The sequence below is a fragment of the Perognathus longimembris genome, chromosome 17 (assembly GCF_023159225.1).
Source record: "Perognathus longimembris pacificus isolate PPM17 chromosome 17, ASM2315922v1, whole genome shotgun sequence".
NCBI lineage: Eukaryota > Metazoa > Chordata > Mammalia > Rodentia > Heteromyidae > Perognathus > Perognathus longimembris.
The window spans coordinates 19,147,411-19,173,956 of record NC_063177.1 but is presented as its reverse complement, the minus strand read 5'-3'; the positions used below and the strand labels follow the sequence as shown (position 1 = coordinate 19,173,956).

Here is a 26,546-nt window from a genome sequence, read left to right as displayed (position 1 = left end):
ACAGCTGTGACTTCCAGAAAGCCTGGGAAGAACCGGGGAGTGAGGTAGAGGTAGAAACAAGGCTCTAGGCCTTTGCCACCAAAGATATGGGTGTGGACTTGCAAATGATATCTGAATATGCTAAATGACTCCCTGGTTTCTGAGAGAATGTGGCAGCACCTGCCTGCACCAGTTAAGCTCTGAGGGAAGAATAAAGAGCTGGATGGAAACCCACCCTAGGGCACACCGGAGCTGGGAAGCCAGGAGTCACAGTGACCACCCCTCTGCCCCCAGTCCTCCAGATCTTACAGCTCACTGGCACCACCCACGGGTCCCTCGGGCTCCTTACCTGAGCAATGAAAGATAAGAGTGGAGAGATCCTGTTGGCTGCAGTAAGAAGAACCCTGAATTTGGGAACCAAAAATTCATGCCTGCAATATCACCTTGCTTTGCACAGGGGGAAACTGAGGCCAGGGCTTTATACCTCTTCTCCAAGATTGCAGCGTTAGTGGCAGAAGCCCTTAGCTGAGCAGATTTTGCCTGTTATTAGCTTTATATTTTACCACCGCACATAGACCCAAGAACTTAGTACATTACCTGGCAAGTTCCCAACTGCCCACTGCTGGAGGATTTAGAAAAGAATATGTCCTAGGGGAAGATGAAAGGAGTTGCTGTAGCCACCAGTAGCAGGCCTGGACAAATTATCATAGACTGGTCTGGAATGTGTTTCTATATAAAAGGCAATGAAGTATTCCAGCTTCCCTAAGAAGCAGCCCAGAGGAAATGAAAGGAGAGCAGAAAGGATTAAGGTTAGATTTAAGGCAGCACTTTCTCTCAGGGATGATAATGGGGTCCTTTATTCAGTGACCAAGGAAGGCTGTGGACTTATTCCCCTCCCTTCCACTTCTGAGGCTTTTGGGAATCCATCTTCCAGCTCCACACAGCCTGCATGGTGGACAGAAATGAATGAGATAGATGACTTTTAAAAGTCCCCACCATGCAGGTAGGAGCTCCTCTTTCTAGATGGGTCTCCTGGGCTCTTTGCTGAGGGTAAGGACAGCAGTCATTTTGGCTCTGGGGCCCTGGGGGGAGAAACAGCAGTCATGGCATCTCTTGCAAACACGCTTCCTGCCAAATTGATTCAAATTGGCTTGGATATGAACATATGATTAAAGGAGCGGCGCGATTCATTTATCAGGAGAGATTAAAGAGCGGCATCTGCGCAGCCTAGCTGGGGGACAATTAAGGAGCAAATCGCTAAGTGTCTGTGCCACCAGGCACGGGGGCGGGGAATGGGGAAAGGACAACTGGGATAATGTGCCAAGGGGACACAAGGACAGAAGGAGGCAGCTCGGGGGTCAGTGCCTGCTGCTGTAGTTCTCTAGGCACTGGAGGGGGTAGGGGAGGTTGTCCCACAGGACTTCCATTCCTGCCTTTCATCTTACTCAGAAGTCAGAGCAATCCTGAGGGTCTGAGTGTTGGAACGAGCTAGCGGATCTGCTTGGAGAGAGTGACTTTGATTTGCAGGAATCATCCATCTGAGGGACCTGAACTATCACAGCAAATACAGGCTTTGGTGTCCCTTTAGACCCACTGACTTCTCTAGGGAGTTGGTGCTCAAGTGTTCCAAGGCTTCAGATCCCGGAGCCCAGCACCTTGGCAAAGGGGCTTTGCTGAAGCTCAGAAACACATTAGTCACAGGTGGTCATGACACCCTCTGACTTCCCCAGATAACCTGTGGATTGCTGGATCATCACTTATCTGGACCTTTGCTTCAGCTTTCTTTCCTGTATGGCTGTCCCAGCAACGTCTACCTGTAGACGTGTTATCTTTTCTTTTGAAGTATCGGTGAATACAGGGTACCTGCCTGGGCTGGCAGAGCCTGCTGCTTTGGGATCAGATCTGATTCTTCCCAGAATCTCACTCCACTCTCCATCAAAGAGACTGTCTCCCTTAAGGATATCCTCTTCCTATCTCCAAAGCGACTTCTTTTCTGTGACATCTTATGTCTTATTCTCCTCCATCCCCAGTCCACAAGCCCCTGGATGTGAGCTATGATTTATTGCTCTCTACCCACCCACATTTATACAACACTAACAGGTGCAGAGCATGTGTTGTGTGCAAGAACATCTCTACTTCTTTATGAAAGGTCTTGACCCATACTCAGTACCTAGAACTGTGCCTAGAGCACAGCAGGCACTTAGGAAATATTTTGTAACTGTTGGGTAGAGGAATCATACAAGCTTTCTGACGATCAAAGCCCTTTGCCCCATACCTGCTGTGGTGGTGCTGGCCTGTGATCACAGCACTTAGAATACTTAGATAGGAAGACCAGGTGTTTGAGACCAGCCTAAGTTGCAGTAAGAACCTGTCTCAAAAATTCAAGGGCTGGGAAGGTAGCTCAGTGTGCTTGCTTAGCATGCATGAGGCTTGTGTTCAATCAGCTGCCTCCCCCCCAAAAAAAAAATCACATAAAAAAGAAGAGCTGAAGGTATGGCTCAAATGGTAGAGTGTCTACCTAGTAAGCACGAGGGATTGAGTTCAAATCTCAGTACTGCCAGTGTTGGTGGTGGGGAACCCGAGAAAAGATGCAAATGATAGATCATGAGCCAGGATGTAGCTCAGTGGTAGAGTACTTGTCTATCAAGGGCAAGGCCCTGAGTTCAATCCCCAGCAACACACCCATGTGCATGTACACACTCACACATACACACACGTGTGCTCACATACATACATACACAGTAACTCCACTTTCACTACTTTATTCTTTTTTTTTTTTTTTTTTTTGGCCAGTCCTGGGCCTTGGACTCAGGGCCTGAGCACTGTCCCTGGCTTCTTTTTGCTCAAGGCTAGCACTCTGCCACGTGAGCCACAGCGCCGCTTCTGGCCGTTTTTTCTGTATATGTGGTGCTGGGGAATCGAACCTAGGGCCTCGTGTATCCGAGGCAGGCACTCTTGCCACTAGGCTATATCCCCAGCCCACTACTTTATTCTAATGTGGAGTAGTGAAGGGAAATTCTCCTTGTTCAAGATGGATTCATTTCATACTTTTCAATTTCTTTTGGAGACCCACTTCATAACCTTATCTTTCTCTGGGAGGCTGACACCACAGCCGCAGCATGATGTCCTTCCCTGCTAATGTGCCCAAACTACTCCATTCCTGTGGGGATTATAACTGGCCACCTGACAGAAGACAGAGAAGGCAGTCACTTGTTTCTTTCCCATCTGTATTAATCTCATAGCTGTGAGTGGAGGGACAAACATATGAACCAACCATGTAGGCAGGGACTGAGCAGGCCAGGCTTTAAGAAGGTAGAGCCAGGCACCAATGGCTCACACCTGCAATCCTAGCTACTCAGGAGGCTGAGATCTGAGGATCGCGGTTCAAAGCCAGCCTGGGCAGAAAAAGTCCCTGTGAGACTCCAGTTAACCACTCAAAAACCAGCAGTAGTGCTGTGGCTCAAGTGGTAGAGCACTAGCTTTGAGCACAAAGAGGCTAAGGGACAGCGCCCAGGCTCTGAGTTCAAGCCCTACAACCGACAAAAACCAGCCAACCAAACAACCAACCACAATTCTATGGACAACAACATTCTCCCATGGAGGTCAGGGAATAAGGCTTGGATAGCTCTGCCAACCTGAATTACACTGTAAATCCTCAACATAAAGTAAGTATTCTCTCTTTGACCTTCCTTGAATGGCCTACCAAGGCTCTCTCTGATTGTCTCCCACCCAAGCAGAGACCAAGGTAATTCATGTCCCTGACAGAATCCTGCTTCTGTCCCCACCTGGACTTTGCCTGGGCCTGAAGAAAGAGGCAGGAAAGCTGGTGTGGCCAGGAGGAGAAGGGCCTTTATTTCCATATATCAGGTCATCAAGGGAAAGCGCAGCCCAGTGAATACAAACCAATTGTAGGAGGGAAGAGGGACAGCAGATGGGAGCAGCACCAGGCACTTCCCTTGGGCCCCCAAGTCTAGTGGAGTTGGTGGGATCACTTGTGGTTGGGTGGGGGTTGCTGGGACCTCCAGACTGCTTGTTGACATGTCTGAGGTAAGAATATGGGGACAGGGAGATGAGAAATGTGACACAGGCTCAGGACACAGGGTGAGAATTCCTATCTGACACACACCAGCCATGGACCAGCACTTCTGTCTTTCCTTGTCCCCCAACCCCTGCCCAGTCCTCAGCCCCAGTCCACCCTCTCAAGTGGAGATGATGGCTGGTGATGTGGACACAGTGCAGAGAGGCAGTGCTTGGTAAATCCCTAAGCATGGGTGGAATGGGTTTACTCTTAAATAAGTCATTGCACTTAATACATTGATGAGACGAAGAGGGTAGGCGGGGCTTGGGAGTTCCCATGGCAGAGAGGCACCCATCCGTAGAGGCTGGCAAGGCCTAACCAGAAGCACCTGGCAGCCCTCCTCCACGCTGCATAGAGAAAGGACTGTGCCAGGAGGAATGAGGATGGAGGAGATTCCTGAGGGGGTCAGCGGGGGCCCCAGCTGCCACTGCAGCCCCGCTCCCCACTCTCAGGGGGTGCAGCTGTGATGGAGAGGTTGGGTATTTAAATTAAAAAGTAAAAAGACAGCAGGCACTGAGAAAAGCCCTCATTCCAAGCTGGAGGGGAGGAGCTGCTGTCCTCTCCCTGGCTCCTCCTCCCCATGGACCCAGCAACCTTAAGTGGCCCCAGGAGGCAATCTGTCCACTGTCTCTGAGCAGGGGGCTGAGATGGAGGTCACCAGCCACTGCCTGCCTGCGGTGGCCCAGGGTCCATGACAAAGAGCTTGGCATTTGTGAGGTGGGGAGGAGCTCAAAGTCCTCTGTTCAGAAGCCCCTCTTTGCCCATCTCTGCCATATGGAGATGTCAGGCCCCCACAGCCTGGAAAAATCCCCCTGATGGAAGAGGGTTGGGGTGATTTTCCATGCAGCTCTGCAACCGGGTGGGGAGCTGGTGCCCTGCCATTTCCCCGGAGAGGCTGTGGGGTAGGAGTTCTTCCAGCCACTCCCCTGGGCTATGCCTTGGTCTCTGTCAGCTTGGCCTCTGTGTCGCTGTCACTCAGATAATGGTGGGAGTATCGGGGTCTGGAGGTGCTGTCCAGAGGGTCGTTCTCATCATCTGACCGGTCAGGGGCAAGAGACTTCCAGTGGCTGGTGGGGCTGTTGTAGGGAGAGAGGAGCAAGGTCAAGGTTAAATGACTTTTCTATGGAGGGGCCCCAAAGCCCCGTTAGAGCACTCTAAAAACCAAAGATTGCTAAACAAACACGTCCCCTTGGCTCCCCCGGGAGACACTCAATGTAGTTAGAGGAAGGAGCACAGCTTGGACTTGGAAGGCTTTTTAAAACTCCTATGATTACGATCCTGGAGAGCTGTGATGCTCAGGTCTGAGTGAAAGAATCAGCTGCAGATTCCTGGGTCCTTCCCCCTAGGGAAGCTTCGACTTGACAGCTCTTGAGCAGAGTGATGATTTCTCCTTCCTTTTTTTTTTTTTTGGTACTAGGGCTTGAACTCAGGACCTGGGTGGGTGTTCCTTAGATTTTAGTTATTTTTTAAAAAATTATTTATTTGCTTAAGGCTTGTGCTTCACCCCTTCCAATTCTGACTTTTTGGTTAATTGGAGAGAAGAGTTTCACAGATTTTCTTGCCCAGGCTGGCTTGGAACTGTGATACTCAGATCTCAGTCTGTGTCATTAGGATTACAGGCTGGAGTAACCCAGGCCTGCTCAACTAGTGATTCTGCATTTTCCCTCCCCAGGAGATTCTGATACAGCTGTCTACGAACCATACTGATAGAAAGTGGAGGTTCAGTGACTACAACATTACACACTGCCTAAGGGGGCTTTTAGGCAAGTCATTCCTAAAAGAATTCATCTGAGGGGTGTTCTCTACTGAATATTCTCAGATTTAAAAAAAAAATTTTTTTGCCAATCCTGGGGCTTGAACTCAGGGCCTGAGCACTGTCCCTGGCTTCTTTTTGCTCAAGGCTAGCACTCTACCACTTGAGCCACAGCACCTCTTCTGGCCATTTTCTATATGTGTAGTGTTGAGGAATTGAACCCAGGGCTTCATGTATATGAGGCAAGCACTCTACCACTAGGTCATATTTCCAGCCCTATTCTCAGATTTTAACTCTTTCTCCTAATCAGAGTTGTCTAAGGCCTGTAAGAACATCTGTCCTTGACCTCGTTATTCTCTGCTCATAAGGGTAGAGAATCAGAAACCAAGGGCTGGCAAGCCAAGAGGAAAAGTCCCTAAGCCCATTTTCTTCATCAGGTCCTGGGCTCTGCAAGTCTCCAGCTATACCTCCCAAGATAGGAAGCATTATCCCCAGATGAAGCAGGATCACTGAGTCTAATGAGGGAAGATAAGACCTCATCCTCCAGCTTCTCCCACCATCCCTCTGCCCCTTTTTGTCTATGCTGTCTTTGCCTGTACCTGGGCATTGTAATTTCAACACCACTGTAGGATTGTACTGCGGAGGAGGATGTACATGGCTCCCCTCCTACCAGGCTCTGCTCTCAGCAGGGTTCTGAGCAACAGAGGGGCAAGGCCCCAGAGGACACATCCTTCGTGCCCATGGGGGCAGTGTTCACAATACTCATGGCCTACAATCTGATTCATCTGATCCTTTATTCACTGGTCCTTATAAAGTTCATCCCCAAAGCACAGAAGAGGAAACGGGACTGTGAGAAAGAATCACATTCTTAGCCTCCCTAGAGGTGTCAGTGAAAGATCCAGAAGAAAGGATTTGGCCACTGGATACTCCTGAGTATGGAACCTGGCCAAGGCCTGCTCAATACGCTGTCTCACTCTTCACAGCCACCCTATGGTATGTGATGAGAACGGTGGCTCAAAGAGATGAAGCACCTGGCGCAAAGCCACACAGCCAGGGCGCAAACCTGAACCTGAACCTCAAAGCCTTGGGACTTTCACTCAGCTGATGGCATGGATGCCTGAGAAGAAAACAAGACCAGACCTGAAATCACCTGCTGGCTGGGTGAGTGCCCACAGGTGTGTCAAGAAAGCCGCCCCCCCCCTCCGCCCCCCGCCTCCCTGTTTCTCCGTTTCTCTCTGCCTCCCCACTCCCACCCCTCCACTCCCCCACGGGGGTGGGGTGGGGGTGGGGGGAGGAAGAGCCTTGGAGAATACATGTTCAATTATGCAAAATGGCTCAGGAACGGGCAGTCTGGTTAATAGTTATCTTATTTCTCATGAATGAATTACCATTTTTAAAGGAATCACAATGGCACAAAACACACTTAATACAAACTAGACTGAACATAAATGAGTCTTACTTTGATGTGCCAGAGGCACTTAAGGACTCAGAGGTGTCTCCTGGACAAAATTATAAAGCTCATTGATGATTGTGCAACACAGGAAAAAAATGGGGGTTATTTTAGCCTGGGGGTTGTTTGAATTCTAAATTAGTGGGAGCCAGGTTTTGTTTTCCTTTTTTTAAACAGAATTTCCAAGCACTCAGTGCTTGAGATTTGCTATTCAGCAAAGAAAGACAGGGAGATTTTGTAGCAAAGAGGCAGGGCACATGTCAGAACTAGAATCCAGATGCAAGGGAGGCATTGCTGGAGAATCCAGCCTTGTGTGACTTATTGGATCCTGGCCCTAAACTCCTTTACATCCTTCGCCTCTTCTCAGAGTGGAGTTCCAACTCCCACTGCCACATTCCTGAGCCCACATTCCAGACACCTGGGTAAACAGCCACGCTTCTATACTATTCCACCAAGACCCTGGGCAGAGGCGGAGGCAAGGATGTGGCAAGTGCCATGTCTCACTCTTCCCTGGGCTGTGGGTCCACAAGACCCCTTTGGCTTCTACCAAGGTCTCCTCAGTGGCATCTACTGCCGTCGCCATCAGCAGGCCAACAGCAGGCAGCTTTCCTCCTCCCCAGAGCAAGAGGCAATTGGAACATTTTAACCAAATTGTTTAAAAAGCTTTCCTCCCCACAAGCCAGTGTCTCCTGCTCAGCGCTGTCACTAACAATTTGGTCCATAAACTAATACCCGCTGGGAGAGCCCAGGGTGGCTGCTCCCCTCCTCTTGACTTGGCTATGGATGCTGTTTCCCTGGTCCTTATACCAGATGGGAAATGAGGCTTCAGCTCTGTCCTCACCCAGTGCTTCAGAGGAGGGTGTGGATATTCTCTCAGCAAGCCAGTTAATGCTGAATGCTAGGGAGGTCCTCCCTCCTCTGCCCTTCCCTCCACTCAGTGCGGTTGGCTACCCTCTGGCTGGGGGCCCCTCTACCAACAGTGGATCTAGTCCTCCTCAGAGCCAGAAGAGGGTAGGGTTTCAGGACTGTTGGTCTGGTGGACAGGAGGAATTCAGCTGGCGGGCAGTGGGGGAAACAGCTTGTCCTTTTGTTCCTGCTGGCTGTAGATTCAAAGGTTTCCATGGGCTGAAAATACTGGGTTTTGGAGCCTGTTGACAGGTGACAGTCACAGTATGGGATGCACCCAGGTGGCTAATGTCTCTTTGAGAGGGGAGGTGAGGGGCGGGGTGCAGCCTGCAGGGCTGCGTGTTTCCTATGCTTCTGAGACCACCCCCTCTAGGATCAACTGACTCCGTGCCCTCGGGGGCAGGACTTAGTAAGGCTGCTGCAGGGAGGCTGAAATGCTTGACCAAATATTTTGACTCCTGTCTTACTATATGGCAGGGAATAGCTTCCTAATGCAATTGAAATGCTTCCTGCTTTCCTCAAAGCACCCCGCAACCATCTGCCACATGGAGGGACAGAGCTATGCTGAACCCCAGGGATGGTTTTAGAGCAGTTCAAGTCTAAGGAATGAGTTGGCCATGCCGTGGGTCTGGTTCAAGTTACATCTTCCCTATCCCTCTTCCCCAATCCCACACCATGCCATCTCAATCACTGAGTTCCAAAGTAACCATCTGTATTTCCTCCATGCCTCCAAGGGACCTTAGATGGATCCCTTTTGATATGACCATCCAAAGTCAGTGTATCTGTCCAGTTGTTCAACTGGTACTTGCATGCGACAGATGTGTTAGTTCATGCATCTGGGAAACAATCTCAGTACCCTCAGGGGGCTGAACTCTGGGGTTAAGTCTCCTGGGAGGGTATCATGCTTCCTACAACCTGCAACCCAGTGATCCAAAATGTCACCACCCACCAGGGAAGTGACAACAATGAGATTCCAGTGAGTCAGGCTCTGCCTCTCCCCTGCAGTGGGGGTGTGGGCACAATGGACTGAACTGCTGTAGCTCCCTCCCCACAGAGAGAAGAGCTGGGGGAGGTAGGAGAGCCAGGAGGGGGCTGTCACTCAGTAGCTGCTAATTTCTGTTCATTAGAACTTCACAAGCCAGCAGAGCTGAGGTGACGAAGCTCCTGTGTGGGCTGTGGGCTTGGGTGGGAGGAATGGGGAGGGCATCAGGCATCTTGAGTCTGCCTCAGGGTGTGGTATAGGATGGGCCGCTGCCTGGAACCCTGGTTCTCCTGGGCTTGAGATCCATGGCAGGGAGGGAGGTGGCTTTGGGACCAGGGCAGAGCAGAACAAAAGGCCTCACAGTTGCTTTCAGCCACTGATACATCAACCCACAGCCAGGGCCCTTTTCTGGGCTCAGCCTGTTGGAGCTATGGACAGAAGCACTCAAATGGGTGCTTCCCGGACTCACATGTCACCCATGTGCTCTGCATTCAGACATGTGGAGAAGCCACTAAGGTCAAGTGTCAGTTAAACAGATCCCCCTGAGGTCCTGGCAATATCACTTCCCTGCTATGTGACCTTGGCAATGGAACCTCTCTGAACCTCTGTTTCCTCTTCTAGGAAACAGGGCTGATGGGACCTTTGTTATAGGGGTACTGTGAGGATTAAGTGCACAAAGCACAGCATAGCAGCAAAGCATTGGGCCCAGGGTGAGGACTTGGTAAGTGGGAGCTATACTTCATCAGCAGGGAGCTCAGCTGAGCAGACTCAGGGCTCTACTAGACTCTGTTCTCCAAGGTAGCCAGGTGTCTTTTCTGAGGCAAGGCTGGCCCAGGAGGAATACAGGCAGGGCCTGAGGTGGTGGCTCATGAGACAAGGAGGATATTAGTTCACACTGAGTGGGACACACCATGCTGCACTCCACGCCAGGGGCCACCTACTGCGCTAGTCACTCTCAGGACGGTACAGGTACCGCATCATCAGGCTGTCCACCTCTTTCTTGTGCTTCTTTTCTTCCTTCCTGGACCGCCGGTCTGCCTGTCCGGCCTCCTCACTTTCTGCCATTGGGCCCTTCTTCACACTCGAGCGGCTATGGCCTGAGACAGTGGAGGCACTGGATGAGGATGAGGATTCAGATTCTGTCTCCGTTTTCTTTCTTCTTGATTTGGACTTCTTCTTGCTCTTCCGAGAGCGTCCCTTCTTTCGCCGCTTGCACCCCGAGGAGCCGTCGGAGCTGGAGCTGGAGCTGGAGCTGGAGCTGGGGCTGCTTCTTCTACTCCTGCGCTTGCTCCGGCTCTTGCGGCCACTGCGTGACCCAGAGACATCCACAGCAGAGGCGGAGCGCCGCATGCTGGTGCCTGGCTCTGGGAGGTCTGGCTGGGCACTCCGGGCACTTTGGATGCTCTTCTTGTCATCCTCCTCGGAGTCGGGGTCCAGGCTGCTCCGCCGGAATGGCACAGGTTTGTAGCTCAAGACCTCATTGATGGCAGCCTCCAAGTCTGGGTCCAGGTAAGAGTGGCGGCTGGCAGGGCGGACGCTGGAGCTGAGAGGCTCATCAGTGACTGAGGCTGAGGCCGAGCCACGCGGCTGGGGTGGCACGGACAGGCTGCGGGCCAGCGACGGGTGGCTGAACTGTGAGTGGCCCTCACTCAAGGCCACACTGGCTCCATCATCCCACTCATCCAGGCAGCTCTGGCCCAGGGACAGGCGGGAGTCAGGGCTCTCTCGGCCCAGACCAGAGGCCCGGCTCCAGGAAGGGCTGAAAGTCCTTGATAGGCTGTCGAGCCTTGAGGTGCTCCGGCGCGAGCTGGGTGAGCCCGACAGAGAGAAGCTCAGGGAGGAGCGAGCACCATCCTCCCTGCCATGGCGAGTGGCAGAGGAGGCCCGGCTGACAGGTGCAGAGACAGTTGAGGCCCTGTCAAAATCTGAGCCCCAGCGTTTCTCCAGCCCCCGGCCTGCACGGCTGCCAGCCCCTGACAAGACGGAGCTACAGTCATCTGGCTCTTCAGACCTCCTACACTGGGCCTGCTCAGGCTCCTCTTTGGGGCCTGGGCGGGCCTTCCTGGGGGGCCTCTCAGGAGACGCAGCACGTTCGCTCAGGGTGGTGAAAAGCGAGTCCTGGTCTCCGGTGCCCCCGATGGAGTCCTTCAGGGTGAGCCGCTTGCGGTAGCTGAGCGAGCTGAGCACAGAGGCTGGCCGCTCCTCCAGCCCCTTGCCCTCCTTAGGGAGGCTGTTGAGGGCCGTCCTGAGGGGGGACGTGACACCCGGGGAAGAGGGAACCCACAGTGGATTGGAGAGAGAGAGAGAGGGAGAGAGAGAGGGAGGGAGGGAGGAACCAGCATTAAACCTTGAGAATAAAGACACAGGGGGAGGGAAGCAGAGGAGGAGAAAACGGCAGCAGCTCTGGCAAAGTGGTGGCGAGAGCATCGGAGGAAATGAAGCAAAATAATTTGCGTCAGTGAAAATAGCTTCATGGAGAATGTCATGTAAATTAGACTATTGTTCTATTTCATCACTTTTCCCCCTCTAAAACGTTTAGTTCAATTTATTTCATTGTCAACTACCTGGAGCCTCCTGCCACGCCGTGGTGAACGGCAGCGGGGCGGGGAAGGCAGCATTATCTGCAATAACAAAATGTTTGGCTGAAAAAAATTAAACTAATTAGAAGGGGCTGCTGGGGGCTGCTAGTGGTGAGGGGCTGGATTTGGGGAAAGGGCCTGAAGGAGTTGGAAAAGGGGATGGGGGTATTACTTTCTCTCCTCAGCCCACCTGCTGTCTATAGATAGATGGAGGAGGAAGATCAGGCTGGGGAGTGGAATATGTGTATGTGTACACACTTGTGTGTGCATACGTGTGTGTGTGTGTGTGTGTGTAAACTAGTAGGAAAGTACCCACCGGAAAGGAGGCAGCGAGGACCATTTTTCCTCCCTCTACTATGTGGGTCAGTAATGGATGGGAAGCAAGTGGTCTGTCTTCCAGAAGCAGCTGTCCATATGACCAGAAGACTATAACTGGCTAAAAAATAGGGAGCAAGTTCCCCCAGCAGGTGGCTATTAGCAGGGGGTTGGGTCGTGAAAGGCTCAGAAGAAGAGAAAGAAGCAGAGGGAAGAATGTGGCTATGGCCATGATAGGACTCAGGGGAACTGGTACCTTTTCACCGTTCCTCCTATTAGGGCAGCAGAGAGCTGGGAGAGCTGCCCTGTGCAGGGCAGTAGGATGCAGAGCCCCTTGTGCTCCCTCCCAGTCTTGATTCCAGGGGGATCAAACAATCAAGCATTCCATCACCCTAGGCTGAATGGGTATTCAGGGATGAAGATTAACCTAGAACATAGCTCTAAGCCTAATGGGAAGTATTACCTGAGAAACATAGGCAAGATGCAGAGCCTATGCTCATTTCACAGGCCCGGAGACATGTGGGCCCCTCACACAGACACTAGAAGAGTGATACACACGGCATGAGGCCTGCCCTCTTGGTGCCAAGGCACTGCCCATGCACTCCTAGTAGCCCGATGGCCTTTCCCCCAGCTTGAAGCCATGTGCTTACCTGGAACTCTTCAAACTGCCATCATCAGAAGCTGCTTTGGAAGGTCCCTTATTTTTTGACAACCAAGACTTGACCCCATCGACCCGGTCCTCCAGCTCTGAGTCCACATCTGAGTCTCCCTCACTGTAGGATGAGGAGCAGAAAGGTAGAAAAGGGGCAAGGAGGAAAAGCAGAAGGGGGTGGGGGTGGAGTGGGCTCTGGGAAGGGGTGGGGGTGCCAGTGAGTGGCATGCGCATTGTTGAGTCGAGGAGGAGAACAGAGAGGTTAGAGCACACCATTCACAAAGAGCTTGTCCTCACTCATCAAGCTACCTGAGATCCTGAGAATCACAGAGGCACCCTACCTACACCAAGTGTCAGCGACAGGCAGCTGTGCAGCTAAGCATTCCTACGAGAATGACAGGAAGGCCAACCACTGATCCAGCCAAATGGCCCTTGGTTAAAAAGAAGAGTCCTGGGTGCTTCAGCTACACCTTGAGTCCTATGCTGCTGTTTCCAGATGGTGGGCACCACTACCATTTCCTATGCCTTTATTGTAAGAACAGGGCTGCCAGCTACAGGGCAGAAGAGAGTAACTTTACATGATTTCACGTTAACCTGAACCCCAAGGTTTCCCTAGTTAGTACTTGGGTACTAGGTGAAAGACACATTGGCCATATCTTAGGTCCATCCTGTGACTTTTCTGGCCTTTAAGAATCAGAGAAAGGAAAAGAAGGGGGAAGGGCATTAGCATTTCCTGAAAGCCCTAAGAAGCCTAACTGGGTTTAGAAGGTCCCAGACCAGGGCTCTAACTTTCTAAATCTTCTCTTTTCTCCCTCAAACAGCTTCCAGTTCTAGCTCCCTACTGCTGCTTCTAGTCAAACGAAACCCCAGGACATGCAAGAAAGCCCAAAAGAATCCAATTCTAAGGCTGGAGTCAGGGTGACTCTCTCACAAAGCATCTGGGGCATGGAGATAGCTTCTGAGCGAGAATGCTTTGCAAATTCTGCAAAATGTTTCTCACCAAGTCCCCCCGCCCTGCTACAGATAGGCTTGGATTTCTCCTTGATATAAATTTCCTTTCATCTGTGTCAACAGATGGAGTGGCCCCATTCCTGAATTATATTCTTGAATAAACAGCCACACAGAAGTATGCACACACACACTTGCACCTATGTGCATGTACACACATATACAAACTACACACACACCATCACCACCACAATCACCACAGCCATCATGGGAAGAAACCACCAGACTCAGTTCTGGGGATTGTGAGCAAGCCTGACTATGAGAAGGGAATTAAAGAGGTATATTTTATAGGCCTCTGTCAAAAACAGAATTATAAGGAAGACGAGGTCAGCTGATGCCCCAGGTAAACAGGAGTTTAGCAGACAGTCCAGAAACCACTCATGTGAGCCCTGTGCCCGTCCAAACCTGGCAGATTTACTGTGGTGCATGGGCCCCATGGAACGCCAATATCACCTGATTTATACACCCGTGCGAAAAACCTCCCTCTGTAGCTTCAGAGCCTGTAATTTATCACCGCCGTTCATAACCATATTGATTGCCTTTAGAAAGGAGGTGCTGTATGCATCGCAAAATCTATGTCTACATGTTAAAAGCGTTTCTGTATAAATCTCCCTTAATACTGCACTGTTTACTGCTTTCATTAAGGTTATGGCAATAACAACTGTATCTCTAAGTAAATCGAAACATTATTTTTCTGCCCGCCTTAGCACACTCGCTCGATAACTTGGAGCTGAGGCTCAGAGCTGCTGAGGAAAGAGCCACACCACCTCTCTGCCATCAGCAGAGCCCACTTAGAACTGCACGTTCCCATGCGCCTGCGTCGAGCGTGTGTGTGTGTGTGTGTGTGTGTGTGTGTGTGTGTGTGCGCGCGCACGCATGCCTCTGTGTGTGTTTGACTATGGTTTGGAATATTATTTCAAATGCGCAATTTTATCAGCCCTCGAAGCTCTTACTGCCCAACGATGGCAGGGCTGAAACACACAGGGGACAGACAAATGTGGGCCCAGAATACAAATTTTTCTCCTTACATTTAGAACGTTGAATGGGTTGAGAAACTGTCCTGCCTGCATCTTCCCTTTGGTTGTAAGTATCTAGACAATGTTCGGGTTCTTTTCCTTAAATAATCAGGCCCGTAAACAAACTCCAGGGGCAGACAGGCTCAGGGGGCAGTTGAAATTTTAAATGGTCGGAATTAAACCTCGTGTCAAATACAATTTATGTCCGGGCTCATGTGCTATTAGTTAACTGGGAGCTGAATCACGGGGGAACAAACAAACGGAGACAGAATGGCGGGGGATATTAATTGTGTGTGACAACCGGGCTCCAGCGGCCCTCTATCACTGTTACACACTATTACATTTATCATTAGCTCTCACGGAGTCCTTTGCACTGCCGCCAACCCATCCTGGCCCAGGGAGGATGCCTGCCAGGCAAGAGAATAGGGAGGAAACCAAGTGCCACACTAAAAAACAAAAAACAACCTCCCCCCCTCAAAAAAAACCCAACAACAACCCTGTCGAACTTGACAGAGGATCAGTCAGGTTTGTCTGAAGGCCTGCACATCCACACCCAAGGTCCAGCTCCTACCCAGAGAGAGGAAAAAGAAGGGAGGGGGGAGAATTTCCTGGATCTCCTGACATCCAACAGACAGTATCACCACAGACACCAGCCCCACCCCAAAGCCCAGATACCCAGGAGGAGCAAAATAAACTGGCCTTGTTTCCTTCCCCTGCCATGGTAGAGTAGCCCATGGTTAGCTGGCTGAATGCTTTCTCCAAACAAACAGCTGTGAGGTGCCCCCTCACCTTCTACTCATGTCTGCCAAAGGAAGGTAGCAGAGCTTAAACACAAACTATACCTGTTCCTTTTAGGCAGTTCAGGCTCCAAAGGAGCCCAAGGATATATGGACAAATCCAGACCTCCTCCAGAGCCCCATCCTGCCCACCAAGGGTGTGAGAGCCAGCCCAGCCTTGTAGCACACTTCATTACCCTCCCTCTGCTTCTGCCAGGGCCCAGCCCATGCTGCTTCCCCAGAGGACAGTCAGCAGTGTTAGCATTAGAGATCAGTGGAAGAGGAGAATGGGAGGGTGGCCACATGCGACATGCAACAGGGCCTCTGAGGCCGAGGGAGCCATGTGTTAGGGGTGGTTAGACACCCGCCAGGAGAGGTAGAGAGCGCATGCGCTCCAGTCCTCACAGTTTATTCTTTCTTTTCTGATACTTTGTCACCATGTCCTGTAAACTAGAAAACAAAGAAAATGGTGGGCAAAGGGGGCCAGAGGAAGTAGATGGGGAAATCAATGGGCGAACTGAGGCCCCCTCTTCCTTCTGCAGATGGCTCTGGCTGGCTACAATCAGGCAGATGGTGGTGGGGAGGGACTGGGGAAGGGTGACAGTATCTTCAGGACTGGATTGGGCAACACTTGTGCCCCTCCTCAGAGGAGCAGGCTTTCTGGGATGCCCTGGGCCCAGCCTAGCCTTGAGGAGAGGGGAGCAGATCTGAGTCTGGCTCAGGGCATCATCAAGGGCTTCTCTGTGGCCTCACCCCACCTCTACACTGCTGTTCTTCTTGCTTGGTGACTTCCTCTTCAGCTTAGAACTACAAATATCTGTGTCTTCCCCCCCTCCCCCCCAACCACCTCTTTCTCATCTAAACCATTCCCTGGGTGGGTTTTATGAGAGAAATCTCTGGCACAGTAACAAGGCACCACAGCCTTTAAATCTCTGCTCTCCCCAGAGTGGGGTAGGCGCCATCGGAAATGTAGCTAAATGGGGGAATAACTCATCTTGAGCAGGCAGAGCTAGAGAGCCAGGTCCTCGAGAGGCTTGAGAAAGGGAGCATGAGGAGGAGGGGAGCGTGCTGTGCCCCCAGCATCTAGGCCATCTCCAACCTCTCAGGCCAGGGTCCAGGCCAGAGTCACACAGTGAGGGGCAGGGAGGTTGGTGGCTCAGTGAAGGCAGAGGTCTGTCTCCTGGGGCCTGGTTCCACAGTGGTTCAAGGGCCTTTGTGCTAGGCAAAAGGCTGCCCCTTACCTGTTGATGAGGTCCTCATTCTCATCACTCTCCATCTCATCCTCAATGGCGGCCTGCAGGTCCCCGATGCGCTTGAACGCTAGCTTTAGGTCAGCCTGCAGGCTTTGGTTAGCAGCCTCCAAACTCTCCAGGTCCATCTCCTACGAGCGGGCGGCAGTTCAGCACGCAGAAGGGCCGCCCTCTGCCCAAGCTGCCCTTGGGGAGGATGCAAGTCTCTCCCAGCTGGGCAAAAGCCTTTAGAGGCTTTTTGGCTTCAAGGCATCAGGGCTGCTGGGGGCGAGTCTCACCTGATGGAGACCCTGGCACCCTAGCCTTCTTGGCTCCCCAGCCTGTCCTCTGGACTACCTTACACCCCCCCCCCCACACACATGCCTTCAAGCACTAGTCAGAGGGCCCCCTGCTTGATGCCCAAGAGAAGTAGCAGGAGGCATTACCAGTTCATGCTTCTTGCGGCTCGCCTCAGCCTCCTTCCTGGCAAGCTCGCCCATCTCCTCCTTGGTGTCTCGGAGCTGCCTCTGTAGCCTCTTGTTCTGCTCCTTCTCCCGGTTCTCAGCTGCAGTGCGCTGATCCCGCTCCTCAGTTAGCTTCTCCATGTTTTCCTTGAGCCGGCTGGCCAGGCCCTGGGTGAGCGGCAGGGGAGAAAGATCAGCCAGGAAAATGGGGTTTGGCAGGGATTCAGATCAGTAGACTCTGGCTCCCCAACTCTCAATTACATGGACAGGCAACTAAAACCACTGGCAGGGGAGGGAGGTGTCCTTTGCTTTTCTAAAAACCGAGGGGGCATAACACCTGCATCCACAGGTCTTCTGAGGATTGTGAGTGTTATGACACTAGGAAAAGGAAAGGTTATGGTAATTATTATCAATGCCAAGACTGAGTTGAGGCTCTGGGAAGAGTCCAGGCCTGTCATGTAGGTGTCTCGATGGTCAACAAGATTTCTCTCAGACTCTAAACCCAAGAGCACCAAAAGCTAGATCCTGTGCTGAAAGATAATTGGCTTTATTAAGAGCTCTTAGATTAGGAGAGACTAAACCACCATCAGATCTAAGCATAAAGTCGTCTCTCTTAGTCCCACGAATTTCCCCCCAGAAACTTGAACAGCCAGGGCATTAGGATGCTGAGCAAGAAATGACTTACTGCCAGGAGCAGAGTATGGTTCTACAAGGAGTTGCCCCTAGCCCCTATGTTTCTAACATGACAGGTCCAGGCTCCACAGTCACTAAGGACCATTTGTTTTTTAACTCTCTATGAATCTAAACCACAATATTTTGTTTCTGAACAGAAGGGAACCTAATGCAACCAATGTAATTATTTCCAGGCTATGAGGTGGGGATCAAGATATTAGCAACTGTCCTAGGGCTGTGGGGGACACACAATGAACTATTAAAGTTTCCTCTAGTTCTCTCTAGCTCTCCTGAGGACTAGCACCCTGTCCTGGGAGGTCCAGCCATAGTCCCTTCCTATGTTAAGGTTATAAACCAAAGAGATAATTCTACTCTTTTTCTCTTCGCTTCTGCTCTGTCAGATAGGGAGGGCTGAAGAACACTAACTGGCCTTGGATCCTGGAAGAGTAAGGACTGAGTACTGTGATACAGAGATTCCATTGGAGGATGGGGGGACCAATGAGGTCAAGAAATTTTTAAAAAGGTTAAAGGAATGAGAATGAAAAATAAAAGGAAAAGAGGAAGAATAGGAAGGAGACAAAGGAAGACAGACACAGGAAGAGGGTAATAAAGAAGGATGAGGGTGGGGAAATGAAGAATACAAAAGGCAAAGAAAGAACAGAATAACAGGGGAAAAATGGAGATGAGGAAAAAGCAGATCTGGGATGAGTAGAAAGAAAGGAGGGAAAAAAAGAGAGCAAAAGGGAAGGGGAGAGGAGGAGCAAGCTGTGAGAACAGGCTCCAACCCTTGGAGCAGTGGCGCCATCCGCTGCATATTTATGACCCTGCCAGAGAGCGAACGAGGGGGACAGGCGGGGGCGGGGGCGGGGGGAGCTTGTGGCAGAGGAAAATATGAAGACGAAAAGCTAAGCTGCTCTGGTCCCTTGGCAGAAAGCAAGTACGGAAACAGAATGTAAAGCAGGCAGGCTCTGCTGTGCCCAGAGAGCAGGCCAGGCGGGTGGGAGGGGAGCCCCCACCCCGTCAGCTGGTCTAGCAGCTTGGCAGAAGCCTCTAAGGACTGTCCCTGGCCTGCACAACCCTGCGGAGCATGCGTGGCTCCAGTTGCTGGGGCATCTCTTCCCTGCTTGCAAGTGGACGAGGAGAAAGCCAAACCCACCTCCAGCCGCTTCACTTGGGTCTTTTCAAACTCCAGGCGTGTTTCCAGCTCCCGGATCTTTGCTTCTTGCCTGCTCACCAGGGACTTGTCCACCATGGACTGCTCCAGGAACTCCACCTGGCTCTGAAGGGCTTGGAGCTGGGGTTGTGGGGAGTGAGAGAAGAAAGAACTGAGCCCCGAAAGGGAGGGGATAGTCTGGGGCAGGCAACATCACCATGGAGACCAAAAGGCTGAGGCAGGGAGGGATACATAGAGGAGGCTGGAAGGAGGGGCTCTGAGCCAGAGGCATCCTCCACCTGCCCCAACATTTGGCACAGACCCTGCCCTTCAGAGATGAATAAAAATGCTAAGGACCGGAGAGAAAATAGGAATGTGAAATGAGGCAGTTGAAGCCAAAATACCTGCTATAGTGATGTGGCTCCAAACCTAGCTCTACTACTAGGTTTATACTGCTCTGAGGCTTACTGAGGGCACAGAGAAGTACCTTTCATACTATGAGCTTAGGAGCTCATCCCCAGTGACCCTGAAACATCTCTATTAAGGAAGCCCGTGGAGCCTACCTTCTCCTGTAGCTCTTGCTTCTCCTTATTTGTTTCTTCTAGCTGAGCTTGGAGATCATTCATCTGTGCCAGGTCGCGGGAAGCCTGGAGAAGGGGTAAGAGTATGGAGCACAAGATCCCCCTAAACACAAATCCAAGGGATCTAGAAACATCCTCCTCCCACACTGAGGGCCAGGGCACCCAGGATTCCATGCTGTGGCTCCTCAAAGGAGTGGCTGGCTGTGCTGGGGACCCACAAAATGACTCAGAGGATGGCGACCAGGCAGGGTGCTAGGCCACTTCTCACAAAAGTACCTGAGCCACAGCAGCCTTGTGCTTCTTCATCAGCTCATTCATGTCCTCCTGATCTTCTTCCAGTCGGTTCTGGATCTCATTCTTCTCACGCTGAAGGCGGCTCAGCTGCTCCTCCAGCTGGAGAGAGGCAGAGACAGATGAGAGGGCATCAGGCCTGGGGTGCCTACAGGCCCCAGGTGGTAAGCTCAAACCTGCCCATGTGGTACCTCCTCTAGATAGGAGTGGCAAGGGGGTGGGAAGGTGATAATGGGCTGGGCCCACCTACTGGAGTGCATTTCAGAACCAGAGGGGCTGGAGGCTGGCATATTCTGGGTGAGGAGATGAGGGACAGGGCTGACTGTGCAGGACGGGCAGACCCTGGGCTTCTGAACAAATGACATCTGCTTTCTGGCAGCTCTTTTGAGGCTAATGAGAAGGCAGAGGAATTCTGCCCAGAGCAAATGACCTGTCATCTTGGCACATCAGCCTAGGCCCTGACCTGCTTGTATTCTGCCCACTTCAGATCCCAGGGAAGGACTCTTCCAGTTGGTGACACCGCTTGGCTTGGATTTCATTTCCCCTGGGATCTCCCACCCCTGGGCCATTCAGCCCCCACCACCAGTCCACTCCTGGGGGGAGGGGAAGAGACAGGCACCAGCAGCTTCAGGAAATGAATGAATCTATTAGCCTGTAATTCCAAACCAAAATGACTGCGTTGGCTCCTTCTCTGTCCCATCCATCTTGTTACTGGGCTGTGGGGAGCTGGGGAAGCCTCCGCCAAGAAATTTATTAACTCAGATTTAAATAAAATGGTAATTTTATAACAGCCTTTTTTAACACAATTAAGGAATTTGAATTACTCACCTGAAAACTGCTGAAGAGCACAAATGTCACAAGGATAAATCAAGCCTGTGAGATTGGCACCTCTCAGCAGCAGAGTGACTAGCTAGGGAGCCATGAGGCCAATAGCCAAACCCAGCCCTATTCTGGGCCCCAAGGAGGTACCAGTGGCCACAACCCAGTAGTGAATTCTCTGCCGATGGATGACCGTGGGAGAGGTGGAGAATTAAAAGGGAGGCATTAAATAAGAACTCTAATTAGCTGCCGCTTGGGCTTGTCAGTGGGCTGGGCAGGAGGAGGGGAGGGAAGCTGAGCCATGCCGTCCTCTCATTGGTGCTTCTGCTAATCTCCAGGCACCTGTTTATGTCCCTCAGCCACATTAGCTGCTTTTATTTATGGTGTCGGGGCCTGCAGCCAAGCTCCTGCAAGCAGGTGACTAACCAGGGAGATGGGCTCTGGTTGGCCCTGCTCTCAATGCCTCTGCTCTGAGTGGGACGAGGCCATGGTGCTAAAGAAAGCCCCAGCATCAAGGGCCCTGTGTGGGGTGAAGGTAGCAGCATCTTGACCATGTTCTCCCTTGCCCCCCACCCCCCACCCCAGCCCTGCCCTGCATACGCTGGTGTCTTACCGCTGTCTTGGCTTTGGAAATGTCATCAATCTGCAGGTGCAGGTCTTCAATCTCCACCTCCATTGCTTTCCGTGCTTTCACAGCTGCTGCACAGGTGAATTCTGACTCCTCCAGCTGGACACAGAGCCACCCCCACCCCAGGGAGAGACATGAGCCACTCCGTGGGGCAGAAGGGCTGTGCAAGGTGCTTTCCAGGGAGCAGGGGTGCAGATGCTCTCTTTTTCCACATCTTCCTTTCATTTTTAGACCCAAGGCAGAGGCCAGGATGCGGTATATACAACAGCCTCTGCTCTAGTGGCAGTGATGGCGGGCTCCTCCAGGCCCTGCCCCCACCACCCTGGGTCTTGGCAGTCAGGCAATACAGCATCCACAGACCCCTGGGAATTTGCCTGCTACACTTTCTTCTCACCTTCCTTTCCCAGGACTCAAGAGCCAGTGAGAAGTGGAGCTGTGGCTCAAGTGGGAGGGTGCCAGCCTTGAGTGTAGAGGCTAAGTGAGATGTTGAGGCCCTGATTTCAAGCCTCAGTACTAGTACGAAAAGAACCAGTGAGAGAACAAGCCAGCTCCCTTGTCCTGACTTTTCTGGACCCACATACCTGGTTTTTCAGCTGGGCAATCTCTCTCTTGCTGGGGGCATTGTTCTTCAGGTGGTCCAGCATGATCTGGGCATCTGCCAGCAGGGCCTTGGTGCGCTTCAGGTCTTTGCGCAGCCGTTTCTCTGACTCAAAGTCCCGCTGGTTCACCTGGGTAGAGGAGAGCAGAGGAGTCCTGCCTTCCCTGAGCCCATCCCTCATCCTGCCCTCATCCCCAGACTCCCCTTAAACAAACAAGGATACTAGACAGGCTCATGCCAGCCAAGAGAGGCCTGGGTGTGCCAATGTATACTGTGTCCTGCCCATTGCACGGTGTGAACAGTGGGTCTACATGCCCAGCTTCCTGTCTTTCAGACCAACCTCAGGCCAGCAGGGCAGGCAGCGGGGGGTCTAGGCAGCAGAATGGCCCCACATACCTGGTCACTTAGTGTGGCAAGCTTGCTCTCCAGCTCCCGCTTCTCCCGCAGTGCCTTCTGCTTGTCCTCATACTCTTCCTCGAGCTGCACCTCCATCTGTTTTAACTGGTGTGCCATGGAGACAGAGGCTCATTGTCCCTTTAATCTGGGAGCAGGCAGTCCCCCTCCCCTGAAAGGTCTCTAATCCCAGGAGAACAGTGGGGGCAGAGTTGAGTGCAGGTGACTCCAGGTGGTCAGAGCCCAGATTCCAGGTTCCTAAGGTTTCACAGCAGCTGGGAACCAGAGGGGGATGGCAGGCCACACAGGGGGTACCCCACCCACAGGAGACCTCACATAGAGTGGGGACCTCTGTGGCCAGGCTGGCTGATAGCAGGCAGTCCCAGAGCAACCCAGGTAAGTACAGGGGAGGCTGCTACTTGGCGCAGAGGGCAGGAAGCAAAGGTTTCTCAAAAGCTCAAACTCTTAGAGACTGAGGGGCATGGCTCAGCCTAGGCCAGGTTCTGGAGAGGAGATTCCTGATCTAGACTGGCTATGGAAAATGGGGTGGTTGAGGTAGGGAAACAAAGCCTTTCACATTAAAGTGGTGATGAGGGTATAGGTGTTCAGACTGGGCAGGTAAGTGTCCAGATGTCAAACCTTCTTCTGACACGACTGCCGAGCTTCCTCCACTTCCTCATCTCGACTTTCCATCTCCTTGGAATGGGTCTGCCTCATCCTCTCCATCTCCATCTCGAGACGCAGCTTGGCCTGGAGGAGTTGGGAGTAGGAACTGGGCTCCTTTCCCAACAGGGCCATGCACCAGTGTGCAACCCTCCTGGGCTGGGGAGCAGAGCACATCTCCACTGCCAGTTCCTTGGCTCACTTGCACCTTGCTCCCTGATAGCAGGCTTGTCCAGAGAAACAGCACTCCCTTATTGGATGTCTGGCCCAGACCCAGGGAGAGATTGCAGAATGTGGGTACAATCCTGCAGTTTTCCTCCTGAGCCTGTGGACTCTAGCCCCCTGAACTGACTTGGTGGCTTGCTACAGGGTGGGTGTACTCTTGGCCCTCTTACCCCACCCCCCACCCCAGTACAGCTCAACCAAGACTTGTAAAAGTTCGAGGAAAACCCAATTGTCTCCAAACTGGCTGGCATATATCAGAGGCTCACTTTAGAAATTTTGGAAGTGAATGAATGAATGAATGAAGGCATTACTATCTCCTAGTCCACACCCTGAATGAGTGGTGGGGTTGGTAGTGCTTCCCACTGTGCCTCCACCCTCCCTTGGCCAAGCCTCCAACACCTGTTCCAGCATCTGGATGGTCCCCGCCTGCTCATCCAGCTCCTCTTCCTGATCCTTGACCTTAGCTTCCAGGTCCCGAAGTTGCTTCTTGACCTTGGCCAGAGAGGCTTCATCCTTAGTCTCTTGGGAAGAAATGTCCTGCAGTTCAGCCTCTAGTGAGACAACTTTCTGGGTGAACCCAGCAATGTCCATGTCTTTTTCCTGCAGTGAGAGAGAAAAGGCTATTGTGTGGCTGTCCCCAGGTTGTAGAAGGGACAGGGCATAGAAGGTAGATGGCCCCATGTACCTCTAGTTGCTGCTTCAGGCTAAAAGCCTCAGCCAGGAGCATATCCTTCTCTCGCTGCAGCTTCTCCCGCTGCAGCTTCTCCCGCTGGGTCTCCTCGTGTGCCTGTGAGAGCTCACTGTCAAACCTGCCAAGGAGCACAGCAGCATCCTCAGATACAGGCCAAGTCTGAGTCCCCAGGACACAGAGTTTTCCAGAAGTGGTGTCAAGGATAAGGCAAAGACATAATGGGGATAGCATGCTGCTATACCTTGGGACCAGGGTGACGTGGGGTGGGGGGGGGGGGGGGGGAGATGGGACATTTTGGGATTATAGATCAGACTACTGAGGCCCTATTAAGCAGCTAGGCCTGGGCTGGGACATTTCATTGAGCCAGTCCTTCATCAAGTGGGATTCTGAGAGGCACACTCTGCTCCTGGGAACAAGGCAAACAAACTCCTCAGGAAGCAAGTCTCTACATTTTCTTATTTAACAGATCAGAGAAAGAGGGGGCAGAACGAGTAACGAATGGACATCAAGATGGATAGAAATGAACGTCCTCCACAGTTCAACTCAGCAACTATAGTGGGGCTGCTTGTTCTTGCTCTACCTCTGCCTCAGTAGTACCCAGGTGATCACCAGAAACACACCCCCCTCCCCCCCCCCCTTGGCCAGATTGGAAGCCAGCATTCTTCCCATCAGGCCCAGATGGCAGCATGCTTCAGTGGGTACACAGCTGGGGGCCTTCTTCTTCACTCCTCCACTTCCCAGCCTCCACTTCCCATCCAATGATTCTAAGGAGCCAAATTGCTGAAATGCCTCTTAACACCTTCCCTGAATAGCTAATCAGGTTCCTGTGGAAACTGAACAGCCCCCCTCCCAACGCCACATCAGACAAAAAGTAAGAAAACTCCAGGCAGCTGAAACCTAATAAGTTGCTCAGCAGGGAGTACACTAAAATGGTATCTAGGCTGAGCTGGCACTGTCATTGGGGTGCTCAGAAAGGGGGTTCCTGCTAAGGATACCAAGGGCAAAGTGGGGTAAAACAACAGAAGTGGATCTCCATGTGCTGGAGACAGAGAGAGAAAAATCTTTCTGCCTTTCAGAACCATGCCCAGAGGAGAAGGAGGCAGGGAGTCAGGGAGACCCAGGTTAATCCTGGCTCACTGTGAGGAGTGGGGGGTCCTCTCTGGCTCCCTCACTCCCAAGGTCACAGAGTGGGGTTACCATTCACAAAGGCAACTGATATCCCTACCAGGAGCCCTTCCCTGCAGAGGAGAAATGGGCACGGTTCCCTCTCCCTGGGGCACCCTGCTGTTCCCAGGGTATATGGGCTCCTCAGTGCCACTAATAAAGGCATCCCACTCCCCTCCACAGTCAGGGAAATTAATTTAGATTGGATTTTCTCCTGTGAGGGCTGCCCCCCTCCTTTGTGTCATTACCATAATGAGATGGAAGTGGCACGGTAGTTTAATGACATTAGTCAGGAGAGTGTGTTTGTGTAGCTGAAGCAAGTGTGAGCTACACAGGCAGGGCTGGGTGGGGGCAAGGGGCAGGAGCAGGGGCAGAGGTGGAGACACAGTAGTTTCTGGACAGCCCATCCTCACTAGGCCTGTGACAGGTATACAGAGGGTAAAGTACATTTTAGCGGAAGCCTGGGCAGGCCTGGGGTGGACACCCAGTTTGAGTCTTCCCTGGAGGTCTCAGGGAGGAGACTCCTTCACATGCCAGGACCAATGTCCATGCAGATAAGGTTCCTGGTCAAATGCGGGTCCTCTCTTCTTGCATCCATGGTGGGAGAAAGAAGCCTGGTCTGTGATTTTTCTAGAGCTCTCAGAACCCAGGGCCAGGGCTACCTACCTCCTCTGTTTTTTCTCTAGTTCATGGTTTCGGACCTGCTGGCCCTCCAGATGCAGCTTGGTGTCCTGAAGCTCAGCTGTTAGCCGCTGGCACTTCTTCTTCAGCTGCTGTAGTGCTCGCTGACTCTCATCACTATCTGCTTGCAGGTCCCCAAGCTAGAGGTCCAGACAGGGAACAAGGTCAGCAGCCATTGATAGGCCCAGAAACCTCTTCTTCAGTAGAGGCAAGGCAAGGAAGGTGAGTAGATGACAGGAAGAACCATGGATGAGGGATGGGGTCAGGGATATCCTGGGAACCTAAATAATGGTGCTCTAACTGAAGTCTGCACAGCATAGGACAGGCTAACATAGCAACCTCCCCTGTTCTTTCCAGGGCTCACCTGGCCTCTAGCCATTTACAGGGCCAACACAAGGCAGAGGCCCCAGCCCTCCAGACCGAGGCCTGGGCAACCTGGCCAGTCTTACCCGCCTCTCCAGCTGCCTCTTGCTTTGCTGTTCCACCTCAAGCTTGTCTTCCAACTCCTGTTGGAGCCGCTTCTTGGTGAAGTCTACCTCTCGCACAGCTCGCTCATACTTCAGCCGCCACTCACCTCCTACAGAGTTGGGGGGAAGAAAACAGAGGTGCTGAGAGGCCCCAAGAAGGAGCAGAAGATACAGCCAACCAGAGGGACTCAGTGGGTCACTGCAATGATGGCTTTTCCCCAGGACAGAAGGAGCCACTAGCAGAAGGAAGACTTAAAGGGGGTGATGCGGGGACAGGCGGCCTTCAGATATTGTCATTATTGTGGTGGTTAATCCCCTGTGCTTGTCTTTCTA

General features: G+C 52.1%; 1 protein-coding gene across 7 annotated transcripts in view; it reads right to left on the bottom strand.

Annotated features, from left to right (window-relative positions):
• Positions 1 to 3,808: 3,808 nt before the first annotated feature.
• Positions 3,809 to 26,546, bottom strand: part of Myo18a (myosin XVIIIA) — a 106,524-nt gene continuing 83,786 nt past the window's right edge. For 5 of the 7 annotated variants that reach the window (XM_048366289.1, XM_048366295.1, XM_048366290.1 and 2 more), the window contains 15 exons: positions 26,196 to 26,323; positions 25,732 to 25,886; positions 23,896 to 24,019; positions 23,610 to 23,810; positions 22,962 to 23,072; positions 22,326 to 22,430; positions 21,913 to 22,059; positions 21,317 to 21,430; positions 19,870 to 19,986; positions 19,576 to 19,659; positions 19,016 to 19,153; positions 17,170 to 17,355; positions 16,736 to 16,875; positions 12,693 to 12,815; positions 3,809 to 5,133 (listed from right to left, as the gene is read on the bottom strand). In XM_048366289.1, the coding sequence (XP_048222246.1) occupies positions 4,989 to 5,133; positions 12,693 to 12,815; positions 16,736 to 16,875; positions 17,170 to 17,355; positions 19,016 to 19,153; positions 19,576 to 19,659; positions 19,870 to 19,986; positions 21,317 to 21,430; positions 21,913 to 22,059; positions 22,326 to 22,430; positions 22,962 to 23,072; positions 23,610 to 23,810; positions 23,896 to 24,019; positions 25,732 to 25,886; positions 26,196 to 26,323 (2,018 nt within the window). In that variant the 3' untranslated portion in view covers positions 3,809 to 4,988. Of the gene's footprint in view, positions 5,134 to 12,692; positions 12,816 to 15,899; positions 15,945 to 16,735; positions 16,876 to 17,169; positions 17,356 to 19,015; positions 19,154 to 19,575; positions 19,660 to 19,869; positions 19,987 to 21,316; positions 21,431 to 21,912; positions 22,060 to 22,325; positions 22,431 to 22,961; positions 23,073 to 23,609; positions 23,811 to 23,895; positions 24,020 to 25,731; positions 25,887 to 26,195; positions 26,324 to 26,546 lie in introns of all 7 variants that reach the window. The other 2 variants (XM_048366288.1, XM_048366292.1) reach the window with 1 other exon arrangement.